This window comes from Leptodactylus fuscus, chromosome 4 (assembly GCF_031893055.1).
Source record: "Leptodactylus fuscus isolate aLepFus1 chromosome 4, aLepFus1.hap2, whole genome shotgun sequence".
NCBI lineage: Eukaryota > Metazoa > Chordata > Amphibia > Anura > Leptodactylidae > Leptodactylus > Leptodactylus fuscus.
The window spans coordinates 223,334,485-223,357,693 of NC_134268.1; the positions used below are offsets into that span (position 1 = coordinate 223,334,485).

At 49.1% G+C, this 23,209-nt stretch overlaps 2 protein-coding genes across 5 annotated transcripts in view; one reads left to right on the forward strand and one right to left on the reverse strand.

Annotated features, from left to right (window-relative positions):
• Positions 1-547: 547 nt before the first annotated feature.
• LOC142201042 (uncharacterized) lies at positions 548-10,172 on the forward strand. 2 transcript variants are annotated; one of them, XM_075271860.1, is made up of 4 exons: positions 548-690; positions 2,538-2,652; positions 6,153-6,224; positions 6,308-10,172. In XM_075271860.1, exons 2-4 carry the CDS (start codon positions 2,619-2,621, stop codon positions 9,994-9,996), a joined length of 3,795 nt encoding a protein of 1,264 aa, XP_075127961.1. In that variant the 5' UTR covers positions 548-690; positions 2,538-2,618; the 3' UTR covers positions 9,997-10,172. The 2 variants fall into 2 exon arrangements, with proteins under 2 accessions (XP_075127961.1, XP_075127960.1); XM_075271859.1 differs by having other exon boundaries at positions 548-681.
• A 7,635-nt stretch (positions 10,173-17,807) lies between these two features.
• LOC142201040 (uncharacterized) overlaps positions 17,808-23,209 on the reverse strand; it is a 46,921-nt gene continuing 41,519 nt past the window's right edge. For all 3 annotated transcript variants that reach the window (XM_075271857.1, XM_075271856.1, XM_075271855.1), the window contains exons 34-42: positions 22,848-22,994; positions 22,501-22,560; positions 22,179-22,331; positions 21,912-22,094; positions 21,534-21,653; positions 21,313-21,447; positions 20,975-21,233; positions 20,664-20,801; positions 17,808-18,395 (exon numbers count right to left, since the gene is read on the reverse strand). In XM_075271857.1, the coding sequence (XP_075127958.1) occupies positions 21,226-21,233; positions 21,313-21,447; positions 21,534-21,653; positions 21,912-22,094; positions 22,179-22,331; positions 22,501-22,560; positions 22,848-22,994 (806 nt within the window). In that variant the 3' untranslated portion in view covers positions 17,808-18,395; positions 20,664-20,801; positions 20,975-21,225. The remainder of the gene's footprint in view (positions 18,396-20,663; positions 20,802-20,974; positions 21,234-21,312; positions 21,448-21,533; positions 21,654-21,911; positions 22,095-22,178; positions 22,332-22,500; positions 22,561-22,847; positions 22,995-23,209) is intronic.

A 23,209-nucleotide genomic window follows, 5' to 3' on the forward strand; every position in this document is an offset into this window, starting at 1 on the left:
ACCCGCGGGTGAGAGGACACCGGGGATGTCACATAACTCCATAATACAGGGCCCGGGCAGGGGGTGACCCGCGGGTGAGAGGACCCTGGGGATGTCTATAACTCCATAATACAGGGCCCGGGCAGGGGGTGACCCGCGGGTGAGAGGACACCGGGGATGTCACATAACTCCATAATACAGGGCCCGGGCAGGGGGTGACCCGCGGGTGAGAGGACACCGGGGATGTGATATAACTCCATAATACAGGGCCCGGGCAGGGGGTGACCCGCGGGTGAGAGGACCCTGGGGATGTCTATAACTCCATAATACAGGGCCCGGGCAGGGGGTGACCCGCGGGTGAGAGGACACCGGGGATGTCACATAACTCCATAATACAGGGCCCGGGCAGGGGGTGACCCGCGGGTGTAACATCTCCATAACAGGACACGTGACAGCCCGGGGGTGGCGCCGCGCACGGCATTGTGGGTGTTGTAGTCTGGGCTGTGTGGGCGGGGCCGCTCAGGACTACACATCCCGGCAGGCTGCGCGGTCATCACGGGGAATGAGCTCCCCCTCCCGGCAGACTCCTTTGTCTCTTCCTCCCGGATCTGCGGCTCATCCTCAGTGGTGTCATGGCGGCCGAGAATCCCCCTGTGGTGCCGCGGGCCTGACGTGTCGTGTGACCAGTGTGTGGAGCGTCATGTATGTAACGTATGTAGTATGTCCGGTGTCACGTGTAACCTAACGGGGATATCCGCCATAACAGGGCATGTCCCAGCCGCCCCCATAAGAGTGCAACAGTGCATTACCCCCCTCCCACAGACCCCCCACAACTGTGTCACCTTCCTACCCCTATAAGTGTAACACTACCAGATCTCCCCCCATTACAGTGCGTCACCCCCCTAATAACAGGGCACTACCCCCCCCCCCCCACTAGAGTGCATTACACCTCCCAGGACCCCCTAATAACAGGGCATTACCCCCCCCGCTTACAGGGCATTACACCCCCCAGGACCCCCCTAATAACAGGGCATTACCCCCCCCCCCCCCCCCCCCGCTTACAGGGCATTACACCTCCCAGGACCCCCTAATAACAGGGCATTACCCCCCCCGCTTACAGGGCATTACACCCCCCAGGACCCCCCTAATAACAGGGCATTACCCCCCCCCCCCCCCCCGCTTACAGGGCATTACACCCCCCAGGACCCCCCTAATAACAGGGCACTACCCCCCCCACTAGAGTGCATTACACCCCCCAGGACCCCCCTAATAACAGGGCACTACCCCCCCCACTAGAGTGCATTACACCTCCCAGGACCCCCCTAATAACAGGGCACTACCCCCCCCCCCCCCCATTAGAGTGCATTACACCCCCCAGGACCCCCTAATAACAGGGCACTACCCGCACTACCCCCCCCCCCCATTAGAGTGCATTACACCTCCCAGGACCCCCTAATAACAGGGCACTACCCGCACTACCCCCCCCCCCCCATTAGAGTGCATTACACCCCCCAGGACCCCCCTAATAACAGGGCACTACCCCCCCCCCCCATTAGAGTGCATTACACCCCCCAGGACCCCCCTAATAACAGGGCACTACCCCCCCCCCCATTAGAGTGCATTACACCCCCCAGGACCCCCCTAATAACAGGGCACTACCCCCCCCCCCCCCCATTAGAGTGCATTACACCCCCCAGGACCCCCCTAATAACAGGGCACTACCCCCCCCCCCTCCATTAGAGTGCATTACACCCCCCAGGACCCCCCCTAATAACAGGGCACTACCCCCCCCCCCCCCATTAGAGTGCATTACACCCCCCCAGGACCCCCCTAATAACAGGGCACTACCCCCCCCCCCCCCATTAGAGTGCATTACACCTCCCAGGACCCCCTAATAACAGGGCATTACCCCCCCCCCCCCCGCTTACAGGGCATTACACCTCCCAGGACCCCCCTAATAACAGGGCACTACCCCCCCCCCCCCCCCCCATTAGAGTGCATTACACCCCCCAGGACCCCCCCTAATAACAGGGCATTACCCCCCCCCCCCCCCCCCCGCTTACAGGGCATTACACCCCCCAGGACCCCCCTAATAACAGGGCATTACCCCCCCCCCCCCCTTACAGGGCATTACACCCCCCAGGACCCCCCTAATAACAGGGCACTACCCCCCCCCCCCCTTACAGGGCATTACACCCCCCAGGACCCCCCCCCCCCCCCCCCCCAAAGTCTGCAGTAGGTGACACCTCACACTGATGACAGGATATAACATTACACAGCTTCCTCCTATTCTCTCATCATTATGTGTCAGCCATTAGCACAGGTGTCGCCTACTGAAGATTCGCACGGTTTTTGTATTTCTTACCCACTGGCTAACACGCTACAAGAACAAACATTCCCCTTACCCCCTCCCACCGATCCCCCATAACTGTGTCACCTTCCTACCCCTATAAGTGTGTCACCCCCAGATCTGCCCCCCCTATTACAGTGCGTCACCCCCGGGTCCCCCCTAACACTGCCCCCTGTAGGTTACTAAGCCGCCCCTCTCTCTTCTTCAGGCTGCGCCGACCTTTGATGACGTTGCGGCTTCTGGCTCCTGGAGTGTCTGGAGACGTCTAGACCAGTCCTAGAAGTCAGTCATGGCGGAGAACTACAAGTGCATGCTCTCCTTAGGTAAAGTCCCCTTGGACCTGACATGTGGGTGGAGATGGTAGTGGATAGGCACGGACAGCAGAGCTTGCACTCTACGGGGGAGGTGCAGTGAGCCCCATCTAGTTATTACCCACTCCAGACTCCTGCAGAGGATGATACAGGGGACCTCGGGAGCGGCAGTAGTGCAGAGCACACAGTCCAGGGGACCTCGGGAGCGGCAGTAGTGCAGAGCACACAGTCCAGGGGACCTCGGGAGCGGCAGTAGTGCAGAGCACACAGTCCAGGGGACCCCGGGAGCGGCAGTAGTGCAGAGCACATACTCCAGGGGACCTCGGGAGCGGCAGTAGTGCAGAGCACACAGTCCAGGGGACCTCGCGAGCGGCAGTAGTGCAGAGCACACAGTCCAGGGGACCTCGGGAGCGGCAGTAGTGCAGAGCACACAGTCCAGGGGACCTCGGGAGCGGCAGTAGTGCAGAGCACACAGTCCAGGGGACCTCGGGAGCGGCAGTAGTGCAGAGCACATACTCCAGGGGACCTCGGGAGCGGCAGTAGTGCAGAGCACACAGTCCAGGGGACCTCGGGAGCGGCAGTAGTGCAGAGCACACAGTCCAGGGGACCTCGGGAGCGGCAGTAGTGCAGAGCACATACTCCAGGGGACCCCGGGAAGCGGCAGTAGTGCAGAGCACACAGTCCAGGGGACCCCGGGAAGCGGCAGTAGTGCAGAGCACACAGTCCAGGGGACCCCGGGAAGCGGCAGTAGTGCAGAGCACACAGTCCAGGGGACCCAGGAGCGGCAGTAGTGCAGAGCACACAGTCCAGGGGACCTCAGGAGCGGCAGTAGTGCAGAGCACACAGTCCAGGGGACCTCGGGAGCGGCAGTAATGCAGAGCACACAGTCCAGGGGACCTCGGGAGCGGCAGTAGTGCAGAGCACACAGTCCAGGGGACCCGGGAGCGGCAGTAGTGCAGAGCACACAGTCCAGGGGACCCCGGGAAGCGGCAGTAGTGCAGAGCACACAGTCCAGGGGACCCAGGAGCGGCAGTAGTGCAGAGCACACAGTCCAGGGGACCTCGGGAGCGGCAGTAGTGCAGAGCACACAGTCCAGGGGACCTCGGGAGCGGCAGTAGTGCAGAGCACACAGTCCAGGGGACCTCGGGAGCGGCAGTAGTGCAGAGCACACAGTCCAGGGGACCTCGGGAGCGGCAGTAGTGCAGAGCACACAGTCCAGGGGACCTCGGGAGCGGCAGTAGTGCAGAGCACACAGTCCAGGGGACCTCGGGAGCGGCAGTAGTGCAGAGCACACAGTCCAGGGGACCCCGGGAGCGGCAGTAGTGCAGAGCACACAGTCCAGGGGACCTCGGGAGCGGCAGTAGTGCAGAGCACACAGTCCAGGGGACCTCGGGAGCGGCAGTAGTGCAGAGCACACAGTCCAGGGGACCTCGCGAGCGGCAGTAGTGCAGAGCACACAGTCCAGGGGACCCAGGAGCGGCAGTAGTGCAGAGCACACAGTCCAGGGGACCTCGGGAGCGGCAGTAGTGCAGAGCACACAGTCCAGGGGACCTCGGGAGCGGCAGTAATGCAGAGCACACAGTCCAGGGGACCTCGGGAGCGGCAGTAGTGCAGAGCACACAGTCCAGGGGACCTCGGGAGCGGCAGTAGTGCAGAGCACACAGTCCAGGGGACCTCGGGAGCGGCAGTAGTGCAGAGCACACAGTCCAGGGGACCCCGGGAGCGGCAGTAGTGCAGAGCACATACTCCAGGGGACCTCGGGAGCGGCAGTAGTGCAGAGCACACAGTCCAGGGGACCCAGGAGCGGCAGTAGTGCAGAGCACACAGTCCAGGGGACCCCGGGAAGCGGCAGTAGTGCAGAGCACACAGTCCAGGGGACCTCGGGAGCGGCAGTAGTGCAGAGCACACAGTCCAGGGGACCTCGGGAGCGGCAGTAGTGCAGAGCACACAGTCCAGGGGACCCAGGAGCGGCAGTAGTGCAGAGCACATACTCCAGGGGACCTCGGGAGCGGCAGTAGTGCAGAGCACACAGTCCAGGGGACCTCGGGAGCGGCAGTAGTGCAGAGCACACAGTCCAGGGGACCTCGGGAGCGGCAGTAGTGCAGAGCACACAGTCCAGGGGACCCCGGGAGCGGCAGTAGTGCAGAGCACATACTCCAGGGGACCCCGGGAAGCGGCAGTAGTGCAGAGCACACAGTCCAGGGGACCTCGGGAGCGGCAGTAGTGCAGAGCACACAGTCCAGGGGACCTCGGGAGCGGCAGTAGTGCAGAGCACACAGTCCAGGGGACCCAGGAGCGGCAGTAGTGCAGAGCACACAGTCCAGGGGACCTCGGGAGCGGCAGTAGTGCAGAGCACACAGTCCAGGGGACCCCGGGAGCGGCAGTAGTGCAGAGCACATACTCCAGGGGACCCCGGGAAGCGGCAGTAGTGCAGAGCACACAGTCCAGGGGACCTCGGGAGCGGCAGTAGTGCAGAGCACACAGTCCAGGGGACCCAGGAGCGGCAGTAGTGCAGAGCACACAGTCCAGGGGACCTCGGGAGCGGCAGTAGTGCAGAGCACACAGTCCAGGGGACCTCGGGAGCGGCAGTAGTGCAGAGCACACAGTCCAGGGGACCTCGGGAGCGGCAGTAGTGCAGAGCACACAGTCCAGGGGACCTCGGGAGCGGCAGTAGTGCAGAGCACACAGTCCAGGGGACCTCGGGAGCGGCAGTAGTGCAGAGCACACAGTCCAGGGGACCTCGGGAGCGGCAGTAGTGCAGAGCACACAGTCCAGGGGACCTCGCGAGCGGCAGTAGTGCAGAGCACACAGTCCAGGGGACCTCGCGAGCGGCAGTAGTGCAGAGCACACAGTCCAGGGGACCTCGCGAGCGGCAGTAGTGCAGAGCACACAGTCCAGGGGACCCAGGAGCGGCAGTAGTGCAGAGCACACAGTCCAGGGGACCTCGGGAGCGGCAGTAGTGCAGAGCACACAGTCCAGGGGACCTCGGGAGCGGCAGTAGTGCAGAGCACACAGTCCAGGGGACCTCGGGAGCGGCAGTAGTGCAGAGCACACAGTCCAGGGGACCTCGCGAGCGGCAGTAGTGCAGAGCACACAGTCCAGGGGACCTCGGGAGCGGCAGTAGTGCAGAGCACACAGTCCAGGGGACCTCGCGAGCGGCAGTAGTGCAGAGCACACAGTCCAGGGGACCTCGGGAGCGGCAGTAGTGCAGAGTAGAGAGAGAAGATGATTCCGGACATACAGTTAGTGGAGATCAGTGCTCAGAGGTGATGTCTGCAAGTTACAGGCCCAAAGCCCGAGGCTGCACTACTACCAAGATCCTAAAGACTACACATCAAATCTATTATTGCCACCAATACCTCAGCTCACCACCTACATCCTGCTTTGTTAGAATAGCGACAGGTCTGTGTTAGTTTTGATGTGGACGGTGACTTTGAGGTCTCTGCGTAACTTCTGCTGGTAGAGTCGTTGTGAACTCCAACCTCTCAGCCACCATCTTGTTCTACTTGCAGGTTACGAGAAACACAAGGCAGAGGTCATGTCCACACTCGGTGAGGTGCAGTGGTCAGGAGAATGTGCTGGAGGTAAGGGACGAGGAGCGATGACTTTCTATTATTTGACTTTTACGACTTCCTCTTCTGTAACTACTTTTGTTTCTTTCATGTAGTGGAGACTCTGAGCGCAGAGGACGGAGCCGTCCATGAGGTTCTGGGGGTCAGTGCGGACCTACAGGTGAATTATCAAGTGGTTACTGACCTGGTCTATCTGATCGGAGGAGAAGAAGAAGAAGAAGAAAACCAGACCCGGTCACCGTCTCCTCAGGACATCAAGATCCTTGAAGAAAAGTCTCATATCTGTAGCCGCTGTGGTAAAAGCTTCAGTTGCTACGAGGCTGTGGAGAGACATTGGGCCTTGTGCAAACACCACCATGAAGATAAGACCAAACTCCACGAGACCCACCAAGGGCAGCGGCCGTTCCAATGCTTGGAGTGTAATAAGAGCTTTACAGCGCGCTCTGCTCTTCTCAAACACCGGAAGACGCATTCTGGGGAGAGACCCTACAAGTGCTCGGACTGTCACAAGGCCTTCAGCCAAAGGTCCGCTTTGACAAAACATCAAAGAAGCCACACCGGTGAGAGGCCGTACTCCTGCTCCATATGCGCAAAGGGATTTATCCAAAACTCCGACCTAGTTAAACACCTTCGCACCCACACGGGGGAACGGCCGTATCAGTGCGCCACCTGCCATAAGAGCTTCACGGAAAGTTCTGCTTTAATCAAACACAAGAGAACGCACTTTACAGATCGACACCAAAGTATTAGACAGGTGGTGAGGCCGGCAGAGTCACCAGAGATAATCCAGGCCACGGAGGACACAAATGGAGCAGCCGGATCTGTGTACACGTGTGCAGACTGTGGGAAGACGTGGAAGCAATGGTCATCCTACATCCGACATCAACTGATGCATTCAGGAGAAAGACCACACAAGTGTACGCAGTGCGCAAAGAGTTTCATCCAGAGGTCTGACCTGGTCAAGCACGAGAGGACACACAGCGGAGAGCGGCCATATCAGTGTACACAGTGCCACAAAGCCTTTATCCAGGGGTCAGACTTGGTCAAGCATCTCCGCACACATACCGGGGAGAGGCCCTTCCAGTGCACCCATTGTCAGAAGACGTTTGCTGAAAGATCTGCCTTAGCCAAACACCAGCGGACACACACAGGGGAAAAGCCGTACAAGTGCGCCGTCTGTGGGAGGGGTTTCGCCCAGAAGTCAAATCTCATATTGCACCAAAGAATCCACTCTGGAGAACGTCCCTACAGCTGCTCTCGGTGCGAGCGGACATTTATACAGAAGTCAGATATGGTGAAGCATCAGGCGGTCCACACAAAGCAACAGCCATTACCGATCCAAACGTCATCAGAGGACTCGAGTTCTTACGAGTGCGGCGAATGCGATCAGAGATTTAGTCAATGGTGTGATTTCCAGAAGCACAACCTGGTGCACAGCGCAAGGGACGCCATCCTGTTACAGACTATCCAAAGCCGTGAAAGAAACAAGCCCCACCATTGCTGCACCGTATGTTCCAAGAGCTTCAGCCAGAAGTCCGACCTCCTCAAACATTGTAGGACCCACACAGGGGAACGTCCGTACACGTGTCTGGAGTGTAATAAGGCCTTCTCGGAGAACTCTGCTTTAATTAAGCACAGGCGAATTCACAGCGGGGAACGGCCGCATAAATGTGGTCTGTGCGAGAAAGCTTTTATCCAGCGGTCGGCCCTGACGAAGCACATGAGGAGTCATACAGGAGAGAGGCCTTATACCTGCGGACAGTGCGGGAAAAGCTTCATTCAGAACTCAGATCTAGTCAAGCACCAAAGAATCCACACAGGGGAGAAGCCCTATCATTGCACCGAATGTAACAAAAGCTTTACCGAAGGCTCATCTCTGGTCAAACACAGAAGAACCCACACAGGAGAGAAACCCTACAAGTGTCGGCAGTGCGAGAAGACCTTCACCCAAAGCTCAGACTTGATTAAACATGCATTGGTTCACATTGTAGAAGACCCACCGACTGCCACCGCTTTCCACGAGATTGTCATTGTAGACCCAGAGAAACTGAATTCAGATACAAAAGAGGAGGATTACCCGTATCGATGCGATGAATGTGCCAATGCCTTTCCAAATAGACCCGCTCTTAGGAAACACCTGAGAACACACCATATGGAGAGACACTACCCATGCAACCAGTGCCCGCGGAGTTTTTCTCAGACCTCTGACTTGGTTAAACATTTGAGAACGCATACGGGAGAAAGGCCCTATCATTGTACACTGTGTGGAAAGGGCTTCATTCAGAATTCGGACTTGGTAAAACACCAGAGAACCCACACAGGGGAACGTCCATTCAGATGTGACACGTGTGACCGGGGCTTTGTACAGAAATCTGCACTGACAAAGCACATGAGGACACACACTGGTGAGAAGCCGTACGGATGTGAGCTCTGCGGGAAGGGCTTTATCCAGAACTCCGATCTGGTGAAGCATCGAAGGATCCACACAGGAGAGAAGCCGTACCACTGCCCAGAATGTGACCGCAGCTTCACCGAAGGCTCCTCTCTGATCAAACACCGCAGGACTCACAATAGACTGCAGCCCTACTCCTGTCCGGAGTGTGGAAAGACCTTCAGTCAGAGCGCCAACCTCGTGAAACACATGAAATGTCACAATGAGGAAAAACTGGGCCAAGCCAGGGCACCAGAGAAGAACGCGGCGGCGGCCATAATCTCAGTGAGCCTCAGCCATGTGCGTACCGTATCACAAGGGGGGAAAGCTGGACGGTTATTTCCATGTGGTGTCTGCGGGAACAGCTTTGCTCACAAGTCCGTGCTCATTAAACATTTACGAATCCACACGGGAGAACGACCCTACAAGTGCAACTTATGTGTCCGGAGCTTCATCCAAAAGTCCGACCTGGTGAAGCATTATCGCACCCACACAGGAGAGAGACCGTACCAATGCCGGGAATGTGGTCGAAGCTTTGTAGAGCAGTCAGCTTTGTCAAAACACCAGAAAACACATCTCAGGGCTCTCCGGTCGGCCACTGAAGACCACAACCTGCCTCAGGGTTCTCTGGGACGTCACCACCAGATCACCTACTGGAGAGAATCCGAAGACGACCCCGGGAATCTGATACCAAAGTTTCACATTATTAGAGAAGACGATCATTTTCCAATCATTCGATCTTTGCCCGGTTCCAGAAGCTTCTCCTCTTTGCTCAAACATAGGAAAAAGACGACAAAGACGCAAACGTACGCCTGTCCAGAATGTGGAAAGACGTTCAGCCACAGATCTGTGTTCTTGACCCACCGGAGGACACATGGAAAACAGCCGCATGCATGCAACGTGTGCGGCAAGATAGTCAGTCAAAGATCGGCCTTGGTGAAACACATGAGGCGGCACACGGGAGAGAAACCATACTCGTGCCCCACGTGTGCCAAGTCCTTCATACAGAACTCAGACCTGGTGAAACATCTGAGAATCCACACAGGAGAAAAACCCTACAAGTGCGACCTGTGTGAGAAATGCTTCATTGACCGCTCAGCAATGGTGAAGCACACGAGGACTCACACCGGAGAGAGGCCGTACAAGTGCGAGGAGTGCAACCGAGGGTTTGTGCAAAAGTCTGACCTGGTGAAGCATGTGAGAATTCACACAGGGGAGAAACCCTACCCGTGCTCCTCATGTGACCGAAGATTCAGCTCACGTTCCGCCTCCTTCAGACACCAACGCATGTGTTCAGTGGAGACGTCTGACCAAGACCCTGAACTCTTCTACTCTGCGAGGCCGGCCTCCTAGGATCAGGCGTCTCCGGACAGTCTCCTAAGGAAGCTTAGAGACTACAGTCACGTGACCACAGATCTCAGCCGATACATGAGAAGTCTATGGAGAGTATAATATAGAAAAGGTGGAGAAGAAGCCGATGCCAAAAACCTGACCCTGACCTGCTCCTTGTGAAATAAAAGGGTTTTAAATTTACAGACAAATTTCTATGACTGGGAGTATCTACAGTATATAGCGGTGGATATCAGTCACATCTTATTACAGTATATAGCGGCGGATATCAATCACGTCTTATTACAGTATATAGCGGCGGATATCAGTCACATCTTATTACAGTACAGTATATAGTGATATAAGAGGAGCGGCCGATATCAGTCATCTTATTACAGTACAGTATATAGTGATATAAGAGCAGCGGCTGATATCAGTCACATCTTATTACAGTACAGTATATAGTGATATAAGAGGAGCGGCTGATATCAGTCACATCTTATTACAGTACAGTATATAGTGATATAAGAGCAGCGGCTGATATCAGTCACATCTTATTACAGTACAGTATATAGTGATATAAGAGGAGCGGCTGATATCAGTCACATCTTATTACAGTACAGTATATAGTGATATAAGAGCAGCGGCCGATATCAGTCATCTTATTACAGTACAGTATATAGTGATATAAGAGCAGCGGCCAATATCAGTCACATCTTATTACAGTACAGTATATAGTGATATAAGAGGAGCGGCTGATATCAGTCACATCTTATTACAGTACAGTATATAGTGATATAAGAGGAGCGGCCGATATCAGTCATCTTATTACAGTACAGTATATAGTGATATAAGAGGAGCGGCCGATATCAGTCACATCTTATTACAGTATATAGTGATATAAGAGGGGGGGCTGATATCAGTCACATCTTATTACAGTACAGTATATAGTGATATAAGAGGAGCGGCTGATATCAGTCACATCTTATTACAGTACAGTATATAGTGATATAAGAGGAGCGGCTGATATCAATCACATCTTATTACAGTACAGTATATAGTGATATAAGAGGAGCTGCCGATATCAGTCACATCTTATTACAGTACAGTATATAGTGATATAAGAGGAGCGGCTGATATCAGTCACATCTTATTACAGTATATAGTGATATAAGAGGGGGGGCTGATATCAGTCACATCTTATTACAGTACAGTATATAGTGATATAAGAGGAGCGGCTGATATCAGTCACATCTTATTACAGTACAGTATATAGTGATATAAGAGGAGCGGCTGATATCAATCACATCTTATTACAGTACAGTATATAGTGATATAAGAGGAGCTGCCGATATCAGTCACATCTTATTACAGTACAGTATATAGTGATATAAGGGGAGCGGCTGATATCAGTCACATCTTATTACAGTACAGTATATAGTGATATACTGTAAGAGGAGCGGCTGATATCAGTCACATCTTATTACAGTACAGTATATAGTGATATACTGTAAGAGGAGCGGCTGATATCGGTCACATCTTATTACAGTACAGTATATAGTGATATAAGAGGAGCGGCTGATATCAGTCACATCTTATTACAGTACAGTATATAGTGATATAAGAGGAGCGGCTGATATCGGTCACATCTTATTACAGTACAGTATATAGTGATATAAGAGGAGCGGCTGATATCAGTCACATCTTATTACAGTACAGTATATAGTGATATAAGAGGAGCGGCTGATATCAGTCACATCTTATTACAGTACAGTATATAGTGATATAAGAGGAGCAGCTGATATCGGTCACATCTTATTACAGTACAGTATATAGTAATATAAGAGGAGCGGCTGATATCGGTCACATCTTATTACAGTACAGTATATAGTGATATAAGGGGAGCGGCTGATATCGGTCACATCTTATTACAGTACAGTATATAGTGATATAAGAGGAGCGGCTGATATCAGTCACATCTTATTACAGTATATAGCGATATAAGAGGAGTGGCCGATATCAGTCACATCTTATTACAGTACAGTATATAGTGATATAAGAGCAGCGGCTGATATCAGTCATCTTATTACAGTACAGTATATAGTGATATAAGGGGAGCGGCTGATATCAGTCACATCTTATTACAGTACAGTATATAGTGATATAAGAGGAGCGGCTGATATCAGTCACATCTTATTACAGTACAGTATATAGTGATATAAGAGGAGCGGCTGATATCGGTCACATCTTATTACAGTACAGTATATAGTGATATAAGAGGAGCAGCTGATATCGGTCACATCTTATTACAGTACAGTATATAGTGATATAAGGGGAGCGGCTGATATCGGTCACATCTTATTACAGTACAGTATATAGTGATATAAGAGGAGCGGCTGATATCAGTCACATCTTATTACAGTACAGTATATAGTGATATAAGAGGAGCAGCTGATATCGGTCACATCTTATTACAGTACAGTATATAGTGATATAAGAGGAGCAGCTGATATCGGTCACATCTTATTACAGTACAGTATATAGTGATATAAGAGGAGCGGCTGATATCAGTCACATCTTATTACAGTATATAGCGATATAAGAGGAGTGGCCGATATCAGTCACATCTTATTACAGTACAGTATATAGTGATATAAGAGCAGCGGCTGATATCAGTCATCTTATTACAGTACAGTATATAGTGATATAAGGGGAGCGGCTGATATCAGTCACATCTTATTACAGTACAGTATATAGTGATATAAGAGGAGCGGCTGATATCAGTCACATCTTATTACAGTACAGTATATAGTGATATAAGAGGAGCGGCTGATATCGGTCACATCTTATTACAGTACAGTATATAGTGATATAAGAGGAGCGGCTGATATCAGTCACATCTTATTACAGTACAGTATATAGTGATATAAGAGGAGCGGCTGATATCAGTCACATCTTATTACAGTACAGTATATAGTGATATAAGAGGAGCAGCTGATATCGGTCACATCTTATTACAGTACAGTATATAGTAATATAAGAGGAGCGGCTGATATCGGTCACATCTTATTACAGTACAGTATATAGTGATATAAGGGGAGCGGCTGATATCGGTCACATCTTATTACAGTACAGTATATAGTGATATAAGAGGAGCGGCTGATATCAGTCACATCTTATTACAGTATATAGCGATATAAGAGGAGTGGCCGATATCAGTCACATCTTATTACAGTACAGTATATAGTGATATAAGAGCAGCGGCTGATATCAGTCATCTTATTACAGTACAGTATATAGTGATATAAGGGGAGCGGCTGATATCAGTCACATCTTATTACAGTACAGTATATAGTGATATAAGAGGAGCGGCTGATATCAGTCACATCTTATTACAGTACAGTATATAGTGATATAAGAGGAGCGGCTGATATCGGTCACATCTTATTACAGTACAGTATATAGTGATATAAGAGGAGCAGCTGATATCGGTCACATCTTATTACAGTACAGTATATAGTGATATAAGGGGAGCGGCTGATATCGGTCACATCTTATTACAGTACAGTATATAGTGATATAAGAGGAGCGGCTGATATCAGTCACATCTTATTACAGTACAGTATATAGTGATATAAGAGGAGCAGCTGATATCGGTCACATCTTATTACAGTACAGTATATAGTGATATAAGAGGAGCAGCTGATATCGGTCACATCTTATTACAGTACAGTATATAGTGATATAAGAGGAGCGGCTGATATCAGTCACATCTTATTACAGTATATAGCGATATAAGAGGAGTGGCCGATATCAGTCACATCTTATTACAGTACAGTATATAGTGATATAAGAGCAGCGGCTGATATCAGTCATCTTATTACAGTACAGTATATAGTGATATAAGGGGAGCGGCTGATATCAGTCACATCTTATTACAGTACAGTATATAGTGATATAAGAGGAGCGGCTGATATCAGTCACATCTTATTACAGTACAGTATATAGTGATATAAGAGGAGCAGCTGATATCGGTCACATCTTATTACAGTACAGTATATAGTGATATAAGGGGAGCGGCTGATATCGGTCACATCTTATTACAGTACAGTATATAGTGATATAAGAGGAGTGGCTGATATCAGTCACATCTTATTACAGTATATAGCGATATAAGAGGAGTGGCCGATATCAGTCACATCTTATTACAGTACAGTATATAGTGATATAAGAGCAGCGGCTGATATCAGTCATCTTATTACAGTACAGTATATAGTGATATAAGGGGAGCGGCTGATATCAGTCACATCTTATTACAGTACAGTATATAGTGATATAAGAGGAGCGGCTGATATCAGTCACATCTTATTACAGTACAGTATATAGTGATATAAGAGGAGCAGCTGATATCGGTCACATCTTATTACAGTACAGTATATAGTGATATAAGGGGAGCGGCTGATATCGGTCACATCTTATTACAGTACAGTATATAGTGATATAAGAGGAGCGGCTGATATCAGTCACATCTTATTACAGTATATAGCGATATAAGAGGAGTGGCCGATATCAGTCACATCTTATTACAGTACAGTATATAGTGATATAAGAGCAGCGGCTGATATCAGTCATCTTATTACAGTACAGTATATAGTGATATAAGGGGAGCGGCTGATATCAGTCACATCTTATTACAGTACAGTATATAGGGATATAAGGGGAGCGGCTGATATCAGTCACATCTTATTACAGTACAGTATATAGGGATATAAGAGGAGCGGCTGATATCGGTCACATCTTATTACAGTACAGTATATAGTGATATAAGAGCAGCGGCTGATATCAGTCATCTTATTACAGTACAGTATATAGTGATATAAGGGGAGCGGCTGATATCAGTCACATCTTATTACAGTACAGTATATAGGGATATAAGAGGAGCGGCTGATATCAGTCACATCTTATTACAGTACAGTATATAGTGATATAAGGGGAGCGGCCGATATCAGTCACATCTTATTACAGTACAGTATATAGTGATATAAGAGGAGCGGCTGATATCAGTCACATCTTATTACAGTACAGTATATAGGGATATAAGAGGAGCGGCTGATATCAGTCACATCTTATTACAGTACAGTATATAGTGATATAAGAGGAGCGGCTGATATCAGTCACATCTTATTACAGTACAGTATATAGTGATATAAGGGGAGCGGCTGATATCGGTCACATCTTATTACAGTACAGTATATAGTGATATAAGAGCAGCGGCTGATATCAGTCATCTTATTACAGTACAGTATATAGTGATATAAGGGGAGCGGCTGATATCAGTCACATCTTATTACAGTACAGTATATAGTGATATAAGAGGAGCGGCTGATATCAGTCACATCTTATTACAGTACAGTATATAGTGATATAAGAGGAGCGGCTGATATCGGTCACATCTTATTACAGTACAGTATATAGTGATATAAGAGGAGCAGCTGATATCGGTCACATCTTATTACAGTACAGTATATAGTGATATAAGAGGAGCGGCTGATATCAGTCACATCTTATTACAGTATATAGTGATATAAGGGGAGCGGCTGATATCGGTCACATCTTATTACAGTACAGTATATAGTGATATAAGAGCAGCGGCTGATATCAGTCACATCTTATTACAGTACAGTATATAGTGATATAAGAGGAGCGGCTGATATCAGTCACATCTTATTACAGTACAGTATATAGTGATATAAGAGGAGCGGCTGATATCAGTCACATCTTATTACAGTACAGTATATAATGATATAAGAGGAGCAGCTGATATCGGTCACATCTTATTACAGTACAGTATATAGTGATATAAGGGGAGCGGCTGATATCGGTCACATCTTATTACAGTACAGTATATAGTGATATAAGAGGAGCGGCTGATATCAGTCACATCTTATTACAGTATATAGCGATATAAGAGGAGTGGCCGATATCAGTCACATCTTATTACAGTACAGTATATAGTGATATAAGAGCAGCGGCTGATATCAGTCATCTTATTACAGTACAGTATATAGTGATATAAGGGGAGCGGCTGATATCAGTCACATCTTATTACAGTACAGTATATAGTGATATAAGAGGAGCGGCTGATATCAGTCACATCTTATTACAGTACAGTATATAGTGATATAAGAGGAGCAGCTGATATCGGTCACATCTTATTACAGTACAGTATATAGTGATATAAGAGGAGCAGCTGATATCGGTCACATCTTATTACAGTACAGTATATAGTGATATAAGAGGAGCGGCTGATATCAGTCACATCTTATTACAGTATATAGCGATATAAGAGGAGTGGCCGATATCAGTCACATCTTATTACAGTACAGTATATAGTGATATAAGAGCAGCGGCTGATATCAGTCATCTTATTACAGTACAGTATATAGTGATATAAGGGGAGCGGCTGATATCAGTCACATCTTATTACAGTACAGTATATAGGGATATAAGAGGAGCGGCTGATATCAGTCACATCTTATTACAGTACAGTATATAGGGATATAAGGGGAGCGGCTGATATCAGTCACATCTTATTACAGTACAGTATATAGGGATATAAGAGGAGCGGCTGATATCGGTCACATCTTATTACAGTACAGTATATAGTGATATAAGAGCAGCGGCTGATATCAGTCATCTTATTACAGTACAGTATATAGTGATATAAGGGGAGCGGCTGATATCAGTCACATCTTATTACAGTACAGTATATAGGGATATAAGAGGAGCGGCTGATATCAGTCACATCTTATTACAGTACAGTATATAGTGATATAAGGGGAGCGGCCGATATCAGTCACATCTTATTACAGTACAGTATATAGTGATATAAGAGGAGCGGCTGATATCAGTCACATCTTATTACAGTACAGTATATAGGGATATAAGAGGAGCGGCTGATATCAGTCACATCTTATTACAGTACAGTATATAGTGATATAAGAGGAGCGGCTGATATCAGTCACATCTTATTACAGTACAGTATATAGTGATATAAGGGGAGCGGCTGATATCGGTCACATCTTATTACAGTACAGTATATAGGGATATAAGGGGAGCGGCTGATATCGGTCACATCTTATTACAGTACAGTATATAGGGATATAAGGGGAGCGGCTGATATCGGTCACATCTTATTACAGTACAGTATATAGTGATATAAGGGGAGCGGCTGATATCAGTCACATCTTATTACAGTACAGTATATAGTGATATAAGAGGAGCGGCTGATATCAGTCACATCTTATTACAGTACAGTATATAGTGATATAAGGGGAGCGGCTGATATCGGTCACATCTTATTACAGTACAGTATATAGGGATATAAGGGGAGCGGCTGATATCGGTCACATCTTATTACAGTACAGTATATAGGGATATAAGGGGAGCGGCTGATATCGGTCACATCTTATTACAGTACAGTATATAGGGATATAAGGGGAGCGGCTGATATCGGTCACATATAGAAGGTTCTCAGCACTGAAGATGTCTGCACTACCTGTCAATCATCCTTAGGAATAGAGATGAGCGAGTAGTTTTCGATCGAATACCTCGCTCCCATAGGAATGCGTGTAATCGGCCAAACACCAAGGGGTTAAGCTCAGTAAATATTTGATGCACTTAACCCCTTGGAGTTCAGCTTCTTACACGCATTCTTATGGGAGCGAGGTATTTGATTGAATACTATTCGCTGAACACTACTTAGGAGCACTATACTGGCTGATAACAGGGAACAAAAGATGGTGTAACAGCCACAGACATCCCATCACCGGGGCAGTAAAGAGCAGACAACAGTGAGGCGGCGCCTGGTGAGGTAGAACGTGTTTATTTCTCATGGATATTTTGCAGCCTGATTGCACTTTCATTATTAACCCTGTGAATGACCCCTGGAGGGGGGGGGGGGGGACGACGACACCCCTCATCCCCCCTTCATCTCCCCTCATTCTGCTTCGGTGCATTCATAGATTTCCTATATTTCTGTTATAGGTGAATGAATAAAAAAAATAAAAGAAAAAAAATGTAAAAAAATTCAAAAATATATAATGGCAAATAGAGATTTTCGTAGTCAGGCATCGCCCCGGCGTCCTGGAGGGAGAGGGGGCGCTGCAGATTGTCACGCCAATATTACAAATATACAACATTTACATAACAGCTCCAGTATATAACAGTATATCCAGCCATGACCAGGAGTCTATGGCTACTGTCCAGTCTGAGCGCCCTCTGCAGGAGAAGAGTGGTCACTGCACGGCTCATCCCAGTGATCCCGGGAGGAATGTATGTAGAGGTGACAGAAGTAGCCCAGCCCGTCATCACACATGGAAGCTGCGGAGGCTGAAGATGGCGGCTGCAGAAATCACACGTACCTGCAAGAAAGAGGTAATCTTAGTTATTACCCTCACTGATTATCCACCCACCACTAGGGGGAGCTAACTACATACAGATTATACAGTCACCACTAGAGGGAGCTCACTACATACAGATTATACAGTCACCACTAGGGGGAGCTCACTACATACAGATTATATAGACACCACTAGGAGGAGCTCACTACATACAGATTATACACCCACCACTAGGGGGAGCTCACTACATACAGATTATACAGTCACCACTAGGAGGAGCTCACTACATACAGATTATATAGACACCACTAGGAGGAGCTCACTACATACAGATTATACAGTCACCACTAGAGGGAGCTCACTACATACAGATTATACACCCACCACTAGGGGGAGCTCACTACATACAGATTATATAGACACCACTAGGAGGAGCTCACTACATACAGATTATACAGTCACCACTAGAGGGAGCTCACTACATACAGATTATACAGTCACCACTAGGAGGAGCTCACTACATACAGATTATACAGTCACCACTAGGAGGAGCTCACTACATACAGATTATACAGTCACCACTAGGGGGAGCTCACTACATACAGATTATACAGTCACCACTAGGAGGAGCTCACTACATACAGATTATACAGTCACCACTAGGGGGAGCTCACTACATACAGATTATAGAGTCACCACTAGGGGGAGCTCACTACATACAGATTATACAGTCACCACTAGGAGGAGCTCACTACATACAGATTATACAGTCACCACTAGAGGGAGCTCACTACATACAGATTATACAGTCACCACTAGGAGGAGCTCACTACATACAGATTATACAGTCACCACTAGGGGGAGCTCACTACATACAGATTATACAGTCACCACTAGGAGGAGCTCACTACATACAGATTATACAGTCACCACTAGAGGGAGCTCACTACATACAGATTATACAGTCACCACTAGGGGGAGCTCACTACATACAGATTATACAGTCACCACTAGGGGGAGCTCACTACATACAGATTATACAGTCACCACTAGGAGGAGCTCACTACATACAGATTATACAGTCACCACTAGAGGGAGCTCACTACATACAGATTATACAGTCACCACTAGGGGGAGCTCACTACATACAGATTATACAGTCACCACTAGGAGGAGCTCACTACATACAGATTATACAGTCACCACTAGAGGGAGCTCACTACATACAGATTATACAGTCACCACTAGGGGGAGCTCACTACATACAGATTATACAGTCACCACTAGAGGGAGCTCACTACATACAGATTATACAGTCACCACTAGAGGGAGCTCACTACATACAGATTATACAGTCACCACTAGGGGGAGCTCACTACATACAGATTATACAGTCACCACTAGAGGGAGCTCACTACATACAGATTATACAGTCACCACTAGAGGGAGCTCACTACATACAGATTATACAGTCACCACTAGGGGGAGCTCACTACATACAGATTATAGAGTCACCACTAGGGGGAGCTCACTACATACAGATTATACAGTCACCACTAGGGGGAGCTCACTACATACAGATTATACAGTCACCACTAGGGGGAGCTCACTACATACAGATTATACAGTCACCACTAGGAGGAGCTCACTACATACAGATTATACAGTCACCACTAGGAGGAGCTCACTACATACAGATTATACAGTCACCACTAGGAGGAGCTCACTACATACAGATTATACAGTCACCACTAGGGGGAAGCTCACTACATGCAGCTCCCATTTAACTCAATACTACATCTTTCTCCAGTAAAGATCCCTATTGGTGACGTCCAAAATTGCAGAATGTAAACATGGCAGGGGATTTGGAACAGTGTACCAGAAATACGGAGCTCAGAAGGAAATGCACTGCACAACACAAAAAGGAGGTGCCCTTATGAGACGTAAGTGGAGGACGTAGCCGGAATGGAGGTCTGTCCTCTATAGTGAGTAGTCCTAGTAAGGCCGCATGTTGCGTGTTGCTGTGAGCAGACCCAGTGCCCTACATGTGCTACCTTTCCTGGCAGTGTCTCCGGACTTGTGTCCAGCACATTTGGGCTGACATTGGTAAATGGAGCGATCAGCAGACAATCCTGATGATTTCTGCCTGAGACAACCATTAATATCCTCACTGATAACAGGCCGAGGATTTGTGAGAATTTCTATGTCCTTAACATTGTCTGTCCATCCAGAGATCTCCACAATTCTCAGTGTCACAGTTTCACTTACCAACCTTCTCCGAGTACTTACCAGGCTCAGGACACCATCTATTCCTAAGTGACACACAGGAGGCCTCATCTTCTCAAGCCAGATCCACAAGAACCATTCACCGCTCCACTGAAACATCTGGCCAGGCAATATGGGATGCCTGGGGCAAAGAGCGCCCTCCTATGGGCAGAAGATGAGGGAATCGGTCAATAGCAGATTTGCTGCACCATAGAATACAACGGAAGAATCAACTCATTATGTCTGAGACAGAGGCAGATCATCCCCGATCACCCGACAGTATGGCGAATCAATACCAGATTCATGGATCAACAAAACTAACATCAGATACTCACCGGCCTCCAGGAGACTTGTGCCGGCCGCTCCCATCTCTATACATACAGCTGCTGTGGTCCGGCCGCCCCGCCTGCCCCTCCGCAGTCTCCATAACCAGGTTATTTCATGTGTTTGTAAAACCTTCTCACAGTCACAGTTTGTGCAGGTCCCTTGTGGTCGCCGAACAACGTCAGCCCCAAAATAAACACTGCTGCAAAGACGCTTCTCTCTCGCTGCCGTCACTTCTGGTCACCATCATGACGGGGAGGCTTCAAGTTTCTGGAGGAAGAGAAGATATTGTACCTAGATGACATGACTACTGCTGAATACGTACAGGCCGGCGGTCACGAGACGCTACCATGAGACGACGTGCTCTTAAACCACCAGCTCCCGCTCCAGGCCTGCCCGCTGCCTCGGCCTGCTGGGGTAAATGTTGGGACTCCTTTAAGAAGCTTCTCCAGGCCGCTAAGATGTTCATTGACTGCAGGAACAGCTGGAAGAAGGAAGACAAGTAGAAGCCATTAGCCCGGCCAGGTATGACCGCACCCATGGTCAGATTGGGCAGATTCATATACGTACCCCCTCTGTTGGCGCCCGATGCCCCCGGGTCCAGCGGTTTGTCTATTCTGCCACTTGGGGTCTTCGGTAAGTTAATAGAGGGCCGGTGCAGCTCAGCGAGAGGCGAATTTAGTGAAATACCTGAGGACGGGAACCAAGAAGGAACATTATGGCTGCAAAGTCATCCCGGCATCCCAATGATGGTAGGGACACACTAATGTGAACAGCGCCTTAGCAGTCCGTTACCCCGTCTGAACCTAGTCAGGAGACGGCGCTCCTTATATTATAGTGACCTGAGGCCTTGCCATCATTATAAACCACCAGTCCTATCTCCAGACTAGAGAAGTGCACGGATACTGCCTGGTGTGAATGGGCCCCAGACTATCCTGCTGCTCTTACCAGTGTGACTTGGTCTCCGGGCGACTTCTGAGCTGGAGACTTTGGGTTTAGATGGAGTTTCCTCCTCTTTGGTCAGGTCGATCAGCTGGTTACAGGGGACCCGGCTGCTGCCCGGGGCTCGGGCTCCTACTGGATGTTCAGGCCATGTACTGGGTAATTCTGGGGCTCGGCCAAGAGAGGGACCTGCAAATATCGTGACCCAGGTTGTTACCCAATACAGCAGAATGGTGAGGCCTGACGGACTCCACACATCGCTGGCGCTTTTACCTTCCTGGTTTTTCTGCTTTCTCTCCTTATCCGCCATATTGGTCCTGTTGCGGCTGCTCGCCGGCTCCTCCTCTTGCGTCAGGTCGATGCAGTGGCTGCTGGAGGTCTTCTGACTGCCTGATGAACTATGGCAATGCTCAGAGTCGATACGGCCTTGTAAAAAAAAAAAAAAAAAGAAGATAATTTTAGATTTTTTCTGAATGACGATCTGCGGGGTCTAATAATGAGAGTATTTGGTGGGAGGGGAGGGAAGGTGTGTCGCCCCCTAGTGAGGTCAGTGAGTCATGGGTGTCAGAGTGGGCACGTCTTTGGAAGGACTTACTGGGTACAGTGATGGCGGCCACTCTCAGACGCTCGGCTGAAGGTCTTTGTGAGATGTCATCTGAGGATAGAGAGGTCGGGGGTTACAGACAGACACGTTCCATCACCACAATGTCAATGACAGGGATTTATCAAAAATGGTGCAAGTCTCTTATCAGGCTTTGATACAGAATTGGCTTTGGTTGCAAAAGAATCTCTTTCAGCAAACAGAGTCTCCTCCTGTCATTGTGTGACATTTCCAGCAGGGGGCACAGCTCAATCCTAAGCGGAGGTGCGGATGACCTGCCGTCAAGTCATAGGTTTTATGTCGCAGTTACTACAGAAGTAAAAATACTTGACATGACAAACCCTCGTCACTGCGTCTGCTCCTCGTGGCCGGGCCTGCATCACTCTCGCTGGACACCGTGCTGGCTACTGTCAGGGGGCTCAAGGAGCCAGCCTCAGGGACCCCATTAATCACAGTCTTCTGGCCGCTGAGGGTGGGGGAGGCAAAATCTGTGCAAAACGGAAAGGAAGATCAGTCACAAGTATCAGCAGCACAGGGCAGGTGTACTAGCCAGGGGGTCGTCATTGCCAGGCCCCTGCCCAGATGCAGTAACACCTATATGTACTCAGAAGGATATTATTGTACTTGCAGTGCAACCAATGGTAGTATTTGTAATGAAGGAGGTTTATATGTTAAATTTGGGTCAAACTATTATATTGTGATG